This window comes from Scomber scombrus, chromosome 2, assembly GCF_963691925.1.
Source record: "Scomber scombrus chromosome 2, fScoSco1.1, whole genome shotgun sequence".
NCBI classification, from domain to species: Eukaryota; Metazoa; Chordata; class Actinopteri; order Scombriformes; family Scombridae; genus Scomber; species Scomber scombrus.
This window is the reverse complement of record NC_084971.1, coordinates 23,957,597-23,975,953: the sequence shown is the minus strand read 5'-3', so window position 1 is coordinate 23,975,953 and position 18,357 is coordinate 23,957,597. Positions and strand designations below refer to the sequence as shown.

Sequence of the window (18,357 nt, the reverse complement as noted above, 5' to 3'; positions counted from 1 at the left end):
ATGTTTTTGTGCATTTTTTTCATTTGTTAATCATTGTAAATCTACATCTACAAAGAGTGATTCACAAACTTGTATTATTAACAACTGAATATGACAAACAAAGGCCTACATTCACAAATGGTGATGATGAGTTGTCTACTCAATCTACAGAAAAACAACAATTTTCCATAGTATATTTATTATAATATATTAATATGTGTGGGTCTTGCTAAATATTGCACAAATATGAAGATTTGCTGCTTTTCTCAGTTTTATAATAATGTAAACTGAATATCTGGGTTTTGGACTGTTCTGACAAAAACAAACAATTTTTAGATATCAACGTAGGGCATTTCTTGACATTTTATAGACTGAATGATAAGCTGATTTATTGAAAAACTATTTGACACATTAAATCCTAATTGCTGACATTTTAAGCAGGATATTCTCATAATAAATGTGATGTCTGTGATTGGGAAACACCTTCTGTGATCATCTCTCCTGTAGATTATACAAGCACAGTCAATGACAGTGGACTCTCCCTCTTTAACCCAAAGACAGCGGCCTCTCCGTTTAAATTAATAAAGTAGCTGCACAGCGGTTATGAGTGTGTGGCTTCTCTTTGTCTTTTGATTTCTGGTGGTGTCCGGGAGTGCAGTGCATTATGAAGTAAATTCTGAAGATATTATTTTAATATTTTGCCTGAATTAGAAGCAACTGTGCTGCTGACTCAGTCTGAGGATTCGTAGCACTGACATTTCTGGCTCCAGAATGAGAAAAAAAATTTCATTAGATCTTTGACAAATCTCTAGACTAATATTCGTAGAGGTTACATTAATCACTCCCCTTTTTTCATATCATGGGCAAACACAAAGCGAGAGAAAATCCCAGCCAACTGTACTGACAGATTTAATGTTATTCACTTATCTACTTACATTTATGATTTATATTCTTTTATATTTTAATTATTCCACTCACACAAAAGTAGCAGATAAAACACACTTTCAAAGTCCATTTGCTTTTCCAAGGAAAATTTGTGTTTGTTATTAGAGCAATGTCCGTGGCAGTTTAACAAGAGAAACAAGAACAAGAGACCATATAAATCCCACTCCTCTGAACTTATTCCTCCCATTAACACTTTTCCTTTTGGTTACAAGTAGTGTGTATTAATGATCTACCTGTGTGAGGGATGTGCAGAAGTGCCTGCGAAAACTGCTCATCATAGATCAACTACAGTATGTGTCATGTCAGTATTTATGGCGTGAACAAGTCACAGTTTCACCCTCGAATGACCCTGTTAGTAAAGGCGATGGGTATTGTGCAAACTATTTCCCAAGTGCATCAATGTGGCCTTTACAATCCTCCCGATGTGTTGAGCTTATCGTCCTAAAAATGTTCATGATTGTCTTTGGTGTTCTTGTCCACCAAAACAGTCCCAATATCTGTTTTAGAATGGCAGCAAAACATTTCAAATCTCACAGCAATGTTTGAACATTTCCTCACAAGTGAAATGTTCAATTTTGACATCTATAGTCCAAATGTGAATGTGCCCTTAAGCTGTGGGCGAGAAGTGACAATTGCCCTCCCCTGATGTGGATAAAAGCAGGCTGGAGCTTCTGTCGAGGGGTGACTTCTATCTCAGGTAATTTAAATTTCAGATTCAGTGTAAAAAGAGCAGGGCTGCTTCCTTTTTGCAAAAACCGCAGAATCAAGGTCACAGTTTTTCACTCTGTCCTGCTTATTTGGCACTGAGTGGCCCTGATCAGCAACGAGGTACTATCCATCCTCCTCTAAAAGAGCAGTACCAGTGATAACTATGATGATGATGATGATACAAAGGCTTTGAGAAGCAGATCAGAGGCCAGTCCAGGGGAGATGGCTCCACTTGTCACCTTCTGCTCGAGGTGTGGTAGAGCCCCTCTGACACTGGGGTGATTCTGGAAATGGGAGAGGATGTTCTCCTGGATCAGACTCCACATCCAAACCTTCTGCTGGGCCTTCCGCCGGCCCTGCAGTTCACCACTGGCCAACATGGCTTCCCGGTATGACTCCATCTTGGCCCAGACCTCTGGAATGCCCTCACCTGTGTGAGAGGAGGCGCGCACCACCTGAGGAGGGAGTTAGAGGGGAGGGGTGCAGGATGTATGCGTGAGTATGTATGCTCTAGACTAGACAACTATTTGACTTGAGGATGTCACCAAAGACACAGTGAGACGTTCTCTCTGCCGAACTTAGGGTTAGGATCATGGAGAGTTTTAAATGGTTGATGTATTTTTGTGTGAAATGGGAAATTCTCCTTTGAGCCACTTCATCTTAAGATGTGGTTAAAATTGTCCTGGTAACTGAACACATAATAGATAACCACAGCGTCACTGCTCAATTCCAGCTGATGACCTTTGTTTCATGTCATCTCATCTTTTTTTTCTTCTCCTTTTTTCCTGTCTGTACTGTCAGTTGTCCAAGGAAAAAATGCAACAAAAATCTTAAAAATGAAGATTTACTCATGAGTGATCTGGTGCTTTATAATTGTTCAACTGTATTTTTTGTTATAGCTAGCGAGAACAAAGTGCTGCAATACATTTTGTATTCTTTTATTTTCATTCTGACTTCACTATGTTAAATGTTTTTAATTGTGTAAGGAACACGGGTACAAATTAGCAGATGAGCAAACCTGGCACGCTCACAATCATATTTTTAATGTCTATGTTAATTGATGCACATTGTCTTCTATAAATAAACAAATAAACTGGACCTGAAACAATTAATTGCCAGTAAATTCATTAATGGTTTAATTATCCTTGAAAGCCCCCTACACTCAAAAATGTGCTTGTTGTTCTTTCATTCCTGGCAAATGGCAATGTGACTGTTGTTGATTTTCTTCATGTGATAGTTTGATAGTAAATTTAATATCTAACTGTTGTTTGGACAAACCTACACATTTGACAACATCACTTTGGACTCGTGATGGGAATGTTTTGCCATTTGGTGGCACTGTATCGACCAAATGCTTCAATGATTGATTGAGACCACTTAAACTACTTTTTAAAATTATAAACAAAACATTTATTTTAATGTAAACTGTGTCACTTAATTCTGGAGTTGCTTTTCCTTTCTATGGGATTTTTTATATATTTGAGAATTATTTGCAGTGCACCTCAGTCCTGAAAGAAGCTGTCATGTCACTGCACAAACAGCATTGGTATAACACCTTGTTCACACAGTCATCCTGAGGTTAAATGTCATTTTATGTCTTTAGTACTTCAATAAGTGACTTCATGTCTCTTTTCTGAGCTTGCTACAGATTCAAGAGCACATGATGAAATTCAGGGTAACGATCAAACTCAAGGCAGACACAAAAGTGAAAGAGCCTCAGATTAAAAGGAAAATGAAAAAGTCAGGTCAGTCAGATGTGCATTTAGAACTCATGAAAATGCTTATACAACAGTTAACCTTCTGTTATGTATCACTTCATTACAGACTGTGAATAAAGAGAAGAAATGGGAAATCAGAGGAATCACAAGGATAGGACAGAGACAACAGTGTTGATGTAAAATAAATCTCACAGATCCTTCACAATCTCCAGGCAGTGTAATGAAATTACACGTATCATTAGGAGATAATTTGCATCAACTGGCAACTGCCAAAGTTGAATTTGACAGCCTGGTAAATATTGGAGGCCTGTGATCAACAGCCAATTATGAATCCTCTAATTACATCATGAAGTTAATCATTTTACAAGGACTGGATTCAAATCTGATGCAAAAACAGGAAAAGAACTTTGTGAGACTAACTGAACTGCATGTTCACTAATTATCTTCTTTTAAAGGGCAATTTAAAACAAAAAAAACAATGTGCTGCATTACTTGTCCCCTCTGATACCATACAGATATAGTTTTGGTTTAATGTCCATGTTTTAAGATATCTGTCTCCGAGATTTCTCCTTCCACCCCAATACGATAAAAGTAAACAGAATTTTGTTGTGGTGTTAAAAATGACATTTAAAATGTTTTCCAGGGAACAGTGTGAACAGTTTCTCAATCAAAACTTTGGACATAAATGCCACTATAGGTAAGACAATGTTTTTTTGTCATTTGGGTTAACTGCCCCACAGGGGGGAAACTCTAGCAATTCAGTATTGTACTTCCTTAAAGTTAGGGGACTCACAAGAGGCAGATTAAGCTCCAAAAACACTTTCTGCAATCTAATTCAATAGTTTTTGTTAGACTCTCACTGCCTCATAGACGCCTTTCAGATGTCTCTCCACACAGAGTTTTTGTTAAAACTTGGTTTCTTTAAACTCAGACTGAGATACAGATGTATGGCACTGTTCAGTAACAGAGTTACAAAGTTCAAGACAACTGAATAAAAATGCACACTGAAGATGAGCTAAATTGTTAGAGTAATAATAAATCAGGCAAGAAATTATCATAACATCCCTTTGAGAATAAATCAAATCAGTCTTTATATGAGATTTTAATTGAGTAGAAGTGATATCACCTGAGTAATTTTCTCAGAACTGACAAAGTACCTTCAGTATCATGGATACTATTCAACTGTTTTCAAAAGCTCAGCAGGATTACCCTTGACTAGTAAATACACTTTGACATGTAAAATTGATGGATTGCCACTTTAAAACCAAGACATGAAGAGAGAATATTGTTCATACTCAAGCTTAACTTTGATGATTGGTGACTGGCAAATGACACTGAGGATTGGGAATTTAGGATGAGAAGCATTCGGTGCATCAAATGTGATGATGAGGCTTTTTTTTATGTTTTAAGTCATTGTAAAATTAATGTCTTTGGGGTTTCTGCTGTTGCTTGAATAAAACAGCATTTGAAGAGGAACTTTTAACAGATATTTCAAGACATTTATGACATTTCATCAAATGATCAATCTGTTAATTGAGAAAATGATCAGCAGATTATTAGTAAAAGTGTTGTTTAAGTTTTCATGCATAGATTATGTTACAGAATGCCAAACAGAGAGCAACAAAAAAGGGCAAGATAGCAAAGGTAAGGATAAATACAGAGAGCGAGACTACGAGAGCAGCCTATCAGCTTTAATGTGAGTGTGCGGGCTTCTAATAAGCGAAATGCATGACACAGCAGCCGAGTATTCAGAGCAGCATTGAGGGGGGAGGTGGCGATGGGGAGGTGGAGATGGGGGTGTTGCCTGGCAGATTGCCCAGTGGGCAGATGCTGCATTGGGCTGCGAAAACAAAGGGACAAGGCCAGGCAGGCAGGCAGGCAGGCGGGTGAGCTTGGATGTGCTGGGAGGGGTGAGACACTGCAGTACTGGACCCATAACACTATGACATCATCAACATCATCAACATTATCATCCTCCTCCCCCCTCCTCACTCCCAGGTTAGCTGACCTCTCTGCAGGATGTCTTGTTGGGTCTATGAAGCAGTAATACTTGTGCTGCGGCTGCCCAGTAGGTCAAATGTTGAACACTTGTCAATTATCCTTTTTTAAAAGTCCTAATCATTCTATTTCTGACCTCTTCTCTCATCAAACTATCTACACACACACGCACACAGAGTCATTATTTTACACACATACACACACCTTTGGGTTCCAGGACTTGGAGCTTCTCCTGAGCAGCTTGAGTGCGCTCGTGTATTCAGTCTGGATCCTCCTGGCCGGCACCACCAGGTCTCCATCTGATTTTGTCACCACCACCAAGTCGGCCCTCTCGATGATGCCTCTCTTGATACCCTGGAGAGAGATTTTGGCATTAGAGAGGGGGGCTCATTAACTTCTCAAAACGCTGTAAATAAATCTGATGTCTAGACGTCTAATCTGCTGAGTGATCTGCATACAGAGAGACTGATGGATGGATGGATGGGGTGATGGTTGGCAGCTGCTGCCAGTTTACTATGAGCCAGAAACCAATATAGTATTTTATTGTTACTTTGTACCCATCCCTCATTGACATCAGCTTTGGTCTGACGCAAAACAAAGTAAATAAACTACTCTAAAAAGTTCCTTTCACCTGTTGAAATGTAGTCGCAGTTCATTTTTTGTTGTATCCAGTAAAACAGCTATACAGAACATCTATGGCTCTCAATACTGTTTGTGCTTTGTTTTTGCACACTTGAGTCATGCAATATGTCATATCTCAGTGCAACTGGACATCTGTATGTCAGACAGTTTTCTGACTTGCAGGATATAGTTTAAACTAGTTTAATTGTGGGTGTTGTTGGGAATACTGTATTTGCAATCTGTATAACAAAAGGTTTACTGTTTGTTTATTAGTATGATTCATTTTAATGTGTCTATGGCAATGTGTTTCATTTAAGATTTAATCAAAATAATTGAAACAAATAACACTTGAGCTGCCTAATGTCCCACAATAAATCATCATAATATTAATCTTAATGAGTTAGGCTAATTAGGTGATTCATTTAACTAATTAATTCATCAATTAGCTCATATGTTTTTCCAACATACTTATGTTCTCATGCATGAACACTGCTTGTATTTCTAGAAATCAGTTTCTTCTAAGTAAATAGAAATGTATGCAGTTAAATATGAAGATTAGGGCATTAATTTACTCTCAGTGAATCTGTAGTGTAAGAAAGTAGAAGCAAAAAGCAAAATTAGTTTTTACTTCATCAACACAAACTAACAACTATATTGAGCAGGAATAAACAAACCTGAAGTTTGCATAATGTACTGCTCTCATATGCCAAGACCTAATTACAGGATATACTAAAGACAAAAACCATTCTAACCTGCCAGATAAGTATGAGATATTAAAATAAAGCTTGTTTAATAATCTCTTCCTTCAAGTTCCAAACAGATGCAACAAGATCTGGAGCGGATGGGTTCCTTGGTGCTGCTGCTGTTTGTCACTGACCTGCAGTTCATCGCCCCCTGCTGGTGGAATCAGCAACACAAACATGTCAACCATGTCAGCCACTGCAAACTCTGACTGGCCCACACCTGTAAACAAATGACAGATTTAAATACTACTGCTATCCAGCAATATGATAACATGTGATGTGACAAATTATACTAAATGACCACCCAAAAACCTTCAAACTGTGATAAATGCACCATCACTACTTTAAATGTCATATCTTGGAGAGTTACAGTGCAGGTTCCCCTGTGTAGGGCACATCTGATTGATCAGTTTAACAGGAGAAAAATAAAAGTTGTTTAGAAATGGTTTTGAATAATCATGAGCTTCCTCAAAAAAATGAAGGCAAGAACCTAACCTCTGGGACTCATCAAAGTGTCTGAGTGAGGCTGAGTATCAAAACTCAACACTTAATTGTGTCTGTAGCATCAAGTGTCAAAAACTGACTACCAAGAGTTACTACACATACTTGCTGAGATTCTTACTTTTAATTTCTTAATTCTTTGATCAAATATTTCCTCATTTAAAACGCAATTTTGTGAATGTTTTTCTTTCTTCTTGTAAGGCAGTGTTAGGAGAACGCTGATAGGAATTTTCGTTTTGGCTTATTTTGATTAATACAAAAAAGTTGGATGGTTGTAGAAAACATTTTTTTACATTTATACTTGGAAAAGATAAGGCATCAAATAAGTATTGCTTTCATATCCTCAATGCCTGGGCCTCCTGTCAATTCTCCATGCCAACATCCACTCCATCGACAATAAGCTAGAGTACCTAAGACTGCTTCTGACCTCCACAGAAAAATGACAAACTGCTGCACCCTCTTAACCGAGACATGGCTGCATGAAAGTATCTCCGTCTAGGCTATCCAGCTGGCTGGGCTAACCGCTCTCTGGGTGGACAGGATTGCTTTGTTGTCCGGTATGACCCGAGGTGGTGGCTTGTATGATTATATTATGAAAACCTGGTGAACAAACACAGCAATCATCTCTGCACACTGCTCAGCACTGGCGAGAGTTCTCACAGTCAAATGAAGACCTTTTTATCGACTATAAAAATTCACAACTATGATCACCATCGCTCACCAGGTTATTGACCTCTTGAACATTATCCCATTATCTCAAAATGTCAGATTTCAACACGATATCTGGTTAATCGGTCAACCACTACACTGTTAAAACATTTGTATCATATATTTTGTATATATATTACATTAAATAAAATCAGCTGATAGCCAAAACTGATTGCAACTAAAGAAAACTGCCTATTAAAAGTAACATTTGAGCCTGCTGAGTAAGTGTAACAGTAGTGAAAGTTAATTTTGAGATGCATAAGGAAATCAGTCAAACATGTCTTACCCACAGTCTCTACAAGGACAATGTCATATCCTGCCCCTTCACAGAGAACAATGGCCTCGTTGGTTGTTCTGGTGACTCCACCAAGTGTCCCAGAGGCCGGCGATGGCCTGATGAAAGCATTCATGTCCCTGGAGAGTTCAGTCATACGAGTCTTGTCACCCATCAGAGACCCTGCAACAAGAGGGATGTTCCACTTTGTAGCAGAGATAAAATGACATTTGTAATCAGAACATAAACAGAATTTCCCACATAGTTCCATTGCACGTTGTGAAACACCATTATCCCAATAACAACCGTCAGTATCAGTATCATATGTTGATGATCTGCATCACAGATGTTACCTCCTGTAGTGCAGGAGGACGGGTCAACAGCCAGCACTGATAATTTATGTCCTCGTCCTGTCAACATCTTCCCCACAACCTCAATGAAGGATGACTTCCCTGCTCCTGGAGGACCGGACAGACCTGAGAAAACAGAAAATCAAATCAGCAAAAAACAACTTTTTTGTTTTGCTTTTTCACATAGGGCTGTACAATAATTCAACATTATCATACTTACTTTCAGCAAAAATCAAATTGTGATCGTACAGTATGATCTTATAAGGTTATCATTCAACAAATATTAAGAGCAAGCTGTTATTAAACTGATAGTTAAGTACAGAATTGTTTCCATTTTATAAATAACCCTACAACCTGGGGCCAAAGTATATTCCTGATATCATCAAATAATATACTGTAAAAAGGTGCACCCCAGCATTCCTGTTCTAGGGAGTTTAGTTGTTATTCTGTATTTTATAGAATTCATCTCTTATATTATGGTGGAAGGACCAATCATTTATCCCTGTATTATTTATGGAATCGCAAATATACTGCTGTGTGTAATTGTAATGTTAATGAACATGTGAACCATGTAAAATCATAATAAAAAGAGAATTACATTTTTTTTTTAAAGAATATACTGTAAAGCTACTATGTCTCTAAGCCAGCTCATAATGAAGGTTATTAGTGGGTATGATCCAAAATCCAAATAGCAAAGTGCCAGCTTGTGTTGGTTTGGGGGGATTTTTACTCCATTTAAAATCAGAACTGACTTGAGCTGACAGCCCTGCGTGGCAAATAAATCAAATACCATGTGTGCCAACAGCACCATGACCACATATAAGCTTTTGGTGGGTTTCTGTAGTATCTCTGCCAACACTTAAAGGTGCAGTGTGTAAAATTTAGTGGCAGCTACTGGAGCAGACTTGGCAGAAATGTAATATTAATAAGTATGTTTTAATTAGTGTATAATCCCCTGAAATTAGTCATCATTGTGTTTTCGTTACCTTTGAATGGCCCCTATATATGTACAAAGGGAGTGGACCTTCCACACAGGCTCTAGAGAGGGCCTTTCACGTTTTTCACAGCCACCGCACGTTCTCCTCACTTGATATAATAAGTATGGAAGACGCATCTTCACTTCCTACTACTATGCAAAAGTGAAGCCAAAATATCTCCTTTCTGGGAGCTTCAGTCTTGCTTGTGTAACGTCAGGTGGGGCCTCAGTCGTCACACTGTCTGAAAGAGGTTTGAGTGTGGCTCTCACAGCCGTCAATCATGACATCACACATCCATTTTATACTGCCAAACACCTAATTAAAAACAAACTTATCAGGAAAATGAGCACTATAACAAACTGAAAAGAACTACCTAAATAACAGAAAACATTTTTGATTGTTTAGATTGGCCCATGTCCCATCCACTAAAATGGAGGGGTCGAGTCTTATGATCTATACACTATACTATAATGCAGCTAGCTACTGGGGAGCGGTCAAGATATTTTGGTTTCACCTTTGGGGAGCTGTTGTGACGTCAATATTCATACAGAGTCATTGGTGGGGGGTATAGAGTTAGTTACGATCTGCAACCTCACTGCTAAATGCCACTAAATCTTGCACACTAGTCCTTTAACGCCAATTCTGGTCCGAAATTCCACTTACAAAGTGTGATGTGGAAATTTGAAGCCTCATATACACCAAGAATTGACTTTTCAGTTAAGTTGGAGACATCTCGTGTCCATTAGTTAAATCTTTGAAGTGAAATATATTTGGGTATTCAGAGATTCTTGAATTTTTAATGAGAGAGAAGGAATAAATGCCATTTTAAGGATTTTAAAGTGGCAATTATACTTAATATCACACAAGCAGAGTATTTGTGTGTGTCTTAATACATAAAAGACACACATAATGCAGTATAGTTCCCATTGCCTTGTCTTCTCTCTTATCCCCAGATGAATACAGAAACTCAGACCACGCACCGACTCTAAAGGCCATCGGCTTCCCCCCATTACGACTCTCCTGCTCCCTCCTGTAGGCCAGCACCCTCTGCAGCAGCACCTGAGCCAGTTCTTTCTTCCTGGGATGCTGGGTTTCCACCAGAGTGATGGACTCGGCCAGAGACGCCCGCTGTCCTCCGATCAGCCCCTCATACAGTTTATTCAGCAGCCTCTGCTCAGGCCCGCTCAGGTCCTGTATTTCATGGCTGAGGGCTGTGCTCACACCCCTCCTGTGCTGGGAGCTGTGATCCCGGCCTGTGGTCTGGTGACAGGGGTGGGAACTGGTGAAGACCCCTCGATGGAGGCAGCATGTCCTGGTGGCTGATAGGACAGTGAGTGAAGAGGAAAGGGAGGCGATGTGGCGGAGGAGGGGGAAGCTAAACCGCCCCATCTTGTGGTACATATGGGGCATCTAGGAGGAGAAACAGAGAAAAACAGTGAGGCAGTTGTGATTCTTTAAAAAAAGAGTCATTAACACTAGCTACAATGTTTTAGGATTTAGGTAACGAACAAAAAGGAAGACAGCCTCTTCTGAACCCTAAATTTAGCTGTCTTTTAAGCTATAACATACACTAACAGCAGTCACAAAACTTATGTCAACGCAACGCTAGTCCGTACTGCAACTGTATACAGTTGTCATAAATAAAGCGAATAAAGAGTTTAGACAAAAATGTTAATAATAGTTTGAAACAACAACAACTGACCTCTCAGCAGCTGCACGGAGAAGTTACAGGTTACAGGTTACATATCCAGAGGCGTCTCATTCATTCTCTTCCTGTTTCCGCTGACGTCAGCACCGCCCCCCACTAACAGTTCCGTCATTTGATTTATAAAAATAAAAGTATTTCTCCAAAATAAAATGTACCCCACTAATAATCCAGTACTGGGGAGTAACTCGTTTTACAAAAATTACAGAATACATGTAAATGTAATCCGTTACAGTTACTTATGAAAATGTTGATTACAAAAGTGTTTCTCATTGTTTAATATTGAACATGTTACTTAATACATATATTGCTGTTTTTAATTCTGAAAACATTTTTAGTAAAGATATCATGACATGGGCTTATTTGGAGAACACATGGGTTTAAATGGTGTCATAGTACCAATAAACCCATGCTAGACTTTTTACTTTTATCATAAAATATCTTTTTATTTTTTTATGTAGCTACTAATGAAAACATTTTCAAATGAGAGATAAATCTTCCTTATTAAGAAATGATTTCCCTTATACATCATGTCAGTATCCATGAAAAACACCTGATCTTAGATTTTGGAAGGTTTAATGGGTACACTTACCCCAACAGTTGAAAACATTTTAAAAATTAGAAAAGTAATCAAAAATTAACTAGTAATCTGTAACCTATTAAGTTTACAAGGTGACCTTCCCAACCTAATTATCTGATCGGTAAATTCATGAACATTGACGTTTCTCACCTTTTGTAAACATGATACAGAAATGATCTCACATCTGTTCTTTGAAAAAAAAGAAAAAGGAATTGGACTGATCTGGAGTCTCACCTTTCTGAAGCTCTCAACTCACAACTGCATATTCTTTTCCTTAACCTCAAAGATATCATCTGCTACCATGACTGCAGAATATTTGATTCATTTTGTCATTCTTTATGCATATTTTAAAATTCATATACATCACCTAAATTTGCACCTTTCCTCATAAAGTTGGACTCTTCATTAAAATCACTCAAGCCTGTAAATATATATATATATTTTTAAAAGCAATAAATTAATAAACCCCTATGAAACGCTGTTCTCTGAAACGTCTGACTAAATCCCCTACCTGTTTTTATTTTATTATTTATTTATTATTTACGTTTATTTCAGTTATCTTTTTTATTATCTTTATATGTATATTATATCGTATTCCTTATTATAAAAAAAATGAAAAATGAAAACAAAGTGATGACAATGGACAGCTTCAGTCAGCAGGTGGCAGCAGAGCTCAATTTTTAGCATGACATCTGAAATAACTTTTATGATGTTTTGTTGTGTTTCTCAAATTGTTAAATTGTAGCCTATTTGCGGGTAACCAATGTGTGCTTGTTTTATGCCCATAAACCTCACTGATCATTTTCACTGACTTTTTGTCCAAAAATGAGCAGCTGGGCCCCTGTTAACCCCCACATACTGATGTTGTAATATTAAAAAGCCCCAGGTTGTCTGTGTGGGAGTTTGTGTGAAACACAAATTAATTTAGGAATGTGCACCATGCAAAACCATTTTAAATAATTAAGGTCATAAAGCTATATTTTGACAAAGGGTCAAGAGATGGGGTAATAAAATAAGACCCAGTTATCAAGGTCATTAATGTGTCAGTGGACATTGTGCTTTAGTGGTTCATATTTCTGTTTTCTCAAAAAATTACAGTCGATCAAATTACCACAATGGAATTGCCACACATTAATTCTACCTTTTGGGACTTTTCGGGGATCTGGTGTGCTTTGCCCAGTTGGTAATCCAGAATTGATTCTTGTAACATTAATGAATGTTTGGTTATATTCTTTGAATACCTGAAGCCTTTCTTAGAGAGGCCTGTCATAGTCAAAACTATGTTAACAATTACACAGAGTTAGTCTAGCAGATATCAAAAGCTATAGTCTTTTTAATATACAACTCCCTCTTTGTGGTTCCCTGTTGAGCTCGGAGGGGGGTTTCGTAAAATGTCCACTTGGTTTGACTAAAATTGGACAGCTACATTAAAAAGTTCAAATGAACTTTTAAATGCATTTTTGCACAGAAGGTCGTCTGTGGATTTTTTCCCTTCATCACTTACATAGTAAATACATTAGGAAGATATCTGTTTGTGGTCATTGTGAACAGGAAGAATGCTAACCCTATTTCAGTATTCATTTGGGCACCTGGCTGTTGTTTTATGACATAATTGAAAAATTATAAACCCATCCTTAAAGGGCACCACTAAGGCTGGAGGAAATTTGGAAAGAGATCCTTTGATTATATACCACTTAGACTGGCAGTGTTCATTTTAAGTATATCATCCATGTTCTCCATCCACTTACTGCTGTTCAGTTAAATAGATACAGAACAAAAAGATTAAACCACATCTACAATATATAGGACATAGGGCAGTGAGGCAGCTTTGACAGACACTCGAGGTACACTTGGAGACATTTTAAGTCAAAGACATCCTGAATTTCCAGTCCACCTGATGTGCCTGTGTGTGTAATTTGGGAGAAACATGCAAACTCTTAGGAGGCCGCAGGACTAACCTCCATGCAACCATGCCACCCAAGTCATGTACAGTCAAATGAAACCCCTGCACGCACAAACACACACACTTAAATTAGTAATTTCCAGGGGAGCTTCCTGGAAGCTGGTTCTAACTGCCAGGACTGTCACAATTTGTCCCATAAAACAAGAGAAAACACATTATTTTGTGCGTTTTCATGCAATTTACTGGAAAATGCAATTACACTTAACATTAGTGAAATTGGCTTTCAGATGCACTTTTAATCATTGTGCCTCTATAATTGAAGGTCTACCTCCAGACACACACACACACACACACAAAGAGTTTGGTTCATGTTTTTGAAAATCCCTGACAATACCATGATGCATATTTCCTTAGCATGGGTGGCCTGTAACTAAACAGACACACAATGACACACTAACATGCACACACACACACACACACACACACACACACACACACACACACACGAACATGCTCTAACTGTTCATAAAAGAGACGGACATGTTGCAAGTAATGAAACAAATTTATTTGAATCTTCCAGTAGAGACTTGATATTCATGGAATAAAACTGCTTTTCTGGGAGTTTTACTGAGCAAAAACAGGAAAAAAAGGAGAAAAAAACCCAAAACAAAACAAAACAAAGATGCAATGTGTGAAAGTGCAGACAAACAAAACAGAAAACAAGTTCAAAAATACAAAAAGAATGTAAAGAGTATAACAGTTTAATAGCAAGTAAGATTGCTCAAAGCATAAAAGAACTGAATGGCAAAATCTGCATTAAAAAAAAAAAAAAATCATATTGGGACATCAGTAACGGATTTCTCAGTCGACAATTAAAATTTGAATGCTCAACATTTTCCCATAACAGTCATTTAACAAGTTTTGCTCAGTCAATGTAGTAAGAGAACGAAGCACAGTCACTGAAATATTTATGTCCTCAGTGTGACTCTGTACTTGACACATTAGATTTTGCTGTAGTGGATACAGTAAGGGGCTAATAAAGCTGCACTTGTACTTGCCTCTGCTTGGTGTTCAGATACCAGTCTTAAATGTGTAGCACTACACTAACCAAACTATGCTTTGCAAAACCAGACTGCACAGCACATATTCTAGGAGTGAATATATCTAAATACTAGTCTTTTTTTCTTAAAATTCATTTGAAACACGAGTGTAAAACAAGATGAGCGACATTTAAACATTAGTCTTTTTTTGTCTGAAATGCCCTTTTAGTGCCATGCCCCACACTAAACCCCACCCTCAACTCTCAAACTCCCCCTAATTTTTTCCCTCGTATTATTTTCTCATGATCTGTAAATATGGGATTTCATTTTGATGTCATAGTAACTTTGCACTGCTTTAATTCATTTAGCTCTACCTTAAAAAAAAGAACACTTTGAGGAAACAGCATACTTATATAAGTATCTGGGGATGATTACATTTTCAGTCATACTGGTCATCCTCACGTCCCTGCTAATTTTGTACATGTCATAAGTACATTTCATGCCAACTTCATTGCAGTCAGACAGTAAAGAGAGGCCGACTGCAATTTTGGTGACCTGGAATGTCCCATAATTATTGTAACTACACATGTATATCTGGATTTCTGAGGGAATATTTAGATGCAAACTAGTCACCATGAGTCAGAATAATAGAACAATGAAAAAGAGAAGTTGTGGGAGCAAGATCAGGGAGGATACTTCTGTTATGATGAGTGTGATGGTCTAATTATTACAGTTGGTCACAAAGATCAAGTATCTTCCAGTTGCATCACGCTCACTTTGCTTACTCCTCTCCCAGTCTGTAAATGTGCCCAATTCAGACGTCCTTCAAGTAGAGAACATGTCAATCCGTTTAACAACCCGCCCAGCCTTACAGGTCCGAGATCAGTTTGTGTTTCAGTCAAAACCTCATCAGGTACAAGAAAAAAAAGCAGATTGGCTAAAACACAAACCAGTCTGGGACCAACTAGCCCCTATTCTTGCTACTTAGACCAAAATGCTGGGGTATGGACAGCCACAGGGCTGAGGACAGTGAAGCCTAGGACACAGAGGATATAGGGTTGTGGGGGGAACCCATCTGGGTTAGCACCTTATCCAACCACTGCAGGGGACCATGCAGGTGAATCTCAATCCAGCAGGGTGTGCTGGTCACATCCTGGCGGTGGTACTCTGCGCCCCAGCCCTGGAACAAATGGAAACACATGGCTTAGTGTAAAAATCAGGACACAAATGTTTTTCTTGTTGTTTGTTGATTTTTGTATAATGCAGAGGTTTACTTTAGTCCATGTAAATACTTTACTTTGTATCAAGATGTTCCATGTTTAGGCTGGTATCTATACCAAACTCAGAACGTCAAATGGGTTTTCAAAGTAAGACACTTTTACAGACAGCAAAGTAGTGGTAGCTTTAGTTGTGTACCAACGATAGACAAAACTCACTGTTTTTACATTTACTTTACATTACTATACATTTTGTCACTTGGCAGACGCTTTTATCTGAAGCAACTTACAAGAGAGGCAAGGACAAAAAAGTGCTATAAAAGTAAGTCCTAATGATAAAAGTAAGAAACAACTGAAGGTAGACAAGTGCATAAGAAACAACATTGTAGTGCAGCATTCAGCAAAGTGCTACAGGTTAAAGGGGCTCAAGTGTTGAAGTGAGGTTTTTAGAGATTTTGCAGATAAATACCATTTCAAATGGAGCAGACCGGTTTAAACTTACAGTATTTTCACTCTGATCTTACATCCTCAAGCCTCCAAAGGTTGTAAATTCATCTCAGAAAATACTGTTAACTGTTAGCTTTACATCATAACACAAAATTTATGATTACAATAGTTCAAAATGGATCCATTAAGGAAAAGAGAACATTTTGTATACATCTTGCACTGCAAGATGTTGCTTAAAACTGACATTTTGTGTTACTGATTTTTGAAGTCCAGTTTTCACTAGTGTTTAATCATCAAAATAAACGTTAATAAATTCTTAAATGTCTATACATTTGGAGCCCTAACAACAAACAAAGTTGATTTTAAGTATTAAAAGTGACTCAACTGTAAAACTCAACTCATCTCTACTCATCTACTCAAGTAGAGTAAGTTATCAATATTAGGCAGTCCAAAAAAAACCCCAATACTGATCTTTCCTCTCATTTAAATCTGAAAACCTACCTTAACAAAGCTCATACGGATGGTACACATCTTGGTGAGCTCATAAACAGCCTCAAAGCCATGGTTAACAGACTGGGCCAGCAGTTCAGCGAACTCCTGGTTGTTGAAAATCTTCAGGCTGCAGCCGCTGGGAATCTTACACACAGTTGTGGGATGGAAGCCGTGGTGGTAGTTACAGTTACGACTCTGGACGAAGATACTGCTGTCACTCAGACATTCTGCATACACCTCACCACCAACGTAATACAAATGGACACCTGAGAAGAAGCAGCAGAGGATAAAGTAGCAGCAGAGGATAAAGTGTTGGTCTCTTTCCATGACAAAAGCAAAAGCCCCAAAAATTCAGTGTGGTCAGTCTGTTTGCTCAATGTGTTGTTATTGTTCTTTTTCTACTGTAGATCCCAATGCCAGCATCTATTGACAACATGAATTGATTTAGTCTCGTCTGATGACAGTCAGTGCATTGCAATCATTGGCAGGCTTGGCATACTGCACCTTTGCCGATGTGCCGCCGGGTGTTCTCAATGGTGGAGTTGCGGTTGACGTTTGAGAGCAGGCCGAGGCAGAATCGGTTGCGGTTATTGGAGGGATCTGTGAAGCCATCAACGAGCACACTGGTGGAGGAAGCCTGGAACGCTTCTCCAACACGATTGTTGAGCTCATAGTAAACAATAGAGCACCAGTGCTTGGGTTCCTCATAGGCCACGGGCTGCACATCTGCACAGGAAACACATTAAAAGGTCAGAGGAGTGAGCTGAGCACGCTGTACACGCACAGACAGACACAGACACACTTAATGCACATTTAAGACTCCTCTGTGCTGACTCCTGTGCAGACAAGCTGCAGGAGCCACTAATGCCAGTAGAGGCACAGCTGTAAATCTTACTCATCCGCACAATTATTTCTTCCAAATTGTCCCATGTAGCCCATAATAGAGATTTGCATTAACATAGGACCCACTGGCTACATTTGTGTATGTTAATGCTCACCAAAATAAATGCAGACACATCCTAAAGCATGCAGACTGTCTGTGGACAGTGTGCCAACTTTTATTGAGCAGGCAAATAGTCAATGCCCTGTGTGCCTGGTATCTCGGACGAGGCAGTGCCAGCTGGCCTCACCCTCTCTGAGAGGAATAAATCATGTTTATCTAAGCGCATACTTCTCCTGAACTTCCTCTGTAGCGTGGCAGTGGCTAGCAGGTGTGTTTTGTCTGTCCTCTTCCCAGAGTTGGCCTACAATAGAAGCCAGCTCCTCTTGTACAGGATGCAGCTTGTGGAAAAGAACTTAAAAACTCCCCAAACTCCACTCCTAGCAAATATTTCAACATCTCTTCCCGCAACTATTGTCACCACGTGTGGGCATGATTTTCGGTTCTTGGGTGTATGATGATAAAGAAGTACAAATATTTTGTGTGTAAGCAGTGGAAAACAAACGTTCTG

The 18,357-nt window shown here is 38.6% G+C and overlaps 2 protein-coding genes across 2 annotated transcripts in view; both read right to left on the bottom strand.

Annotated features, from left to right (window-relative positions):
• Nucleotides 1-887: 887 nt before the first annotated feature.
• On the bottom strand, nt 888-11,265 carry mmaa (metabolism of cobalamin associated A). The gene is made up of 7 exons (XM_062434617.1): nt 11,225-11,265; nt 10,503-10,932; nt 8,549-8,671; nt 8,208-8,378; nt 6,847-6,932; nt 5,553-5,702; nt 888-2,087 (listed from the first exon to the last, which is right to left on the bottom strand). Exons 2-7 carry the CDS (start codon nt 10,930-10,932, stop codon nt 1,794-1,796), a joined length of 1,254 nt encoding a protein of 417 aa, XP_062290601.1. The 5' UTR covers nt 11,225-11,265; the 3' UTR covers nt 888-1,793.
• Nucleotides 11,266-14,259: 2,994 nt separating this feature from the next.
• The window catches only part of smad1 (SMAD family member 1), an 8,766-nt gene continuing 4,668 nt past the window's right edge, over nt 14,260-18,357 (bottom strand). The window contains exons 4-6 of the mRNA XM_062432570.1: nt 17,411-17,632; nt 16,916-17,172; nt 14,260-15,930 (exon numbers count right to left, since the gene is read on the bottom strand). Of these exons, the coding sequence (XP_062288554.1) occupies nt 15,787-15,930; nt 16,916-17,172; nt 17,411-17,632 (623 nt within the window). The 3' untranslated portion in view covers nt 14,260-15,786. The remainder of the gene's footprint in view (nt 15,931-16,915; nt 17,173-17,410; nt 17,633-18,357) is intronic.

Excerpts from the sequence above, each read along its gene's own strand:
- mmaa (XM_062434617.1), bottom strand. The coding sequence starts at position 10,932 with ATGCCCCATATGTACCACAAGATGGGGCGGTTTAGCTTCCCCCTCCTC. Across the intron at positions 8,379-8,548 it reads GTCCTCCTGCACTACAGGAG|GGTCTCTGATGGGTGACAAG; the intron begins GTAACATCTGTG and ends CTCTTGTTGCAG. Across the intron at positions 6,933-8,207 it reads TGTCCTTGTAGAGACTGTGG|GTGTGGGCCAGTCAGAGTTT; the intron begins GTAAGACATGTT and ends ATTTGTTTACAG.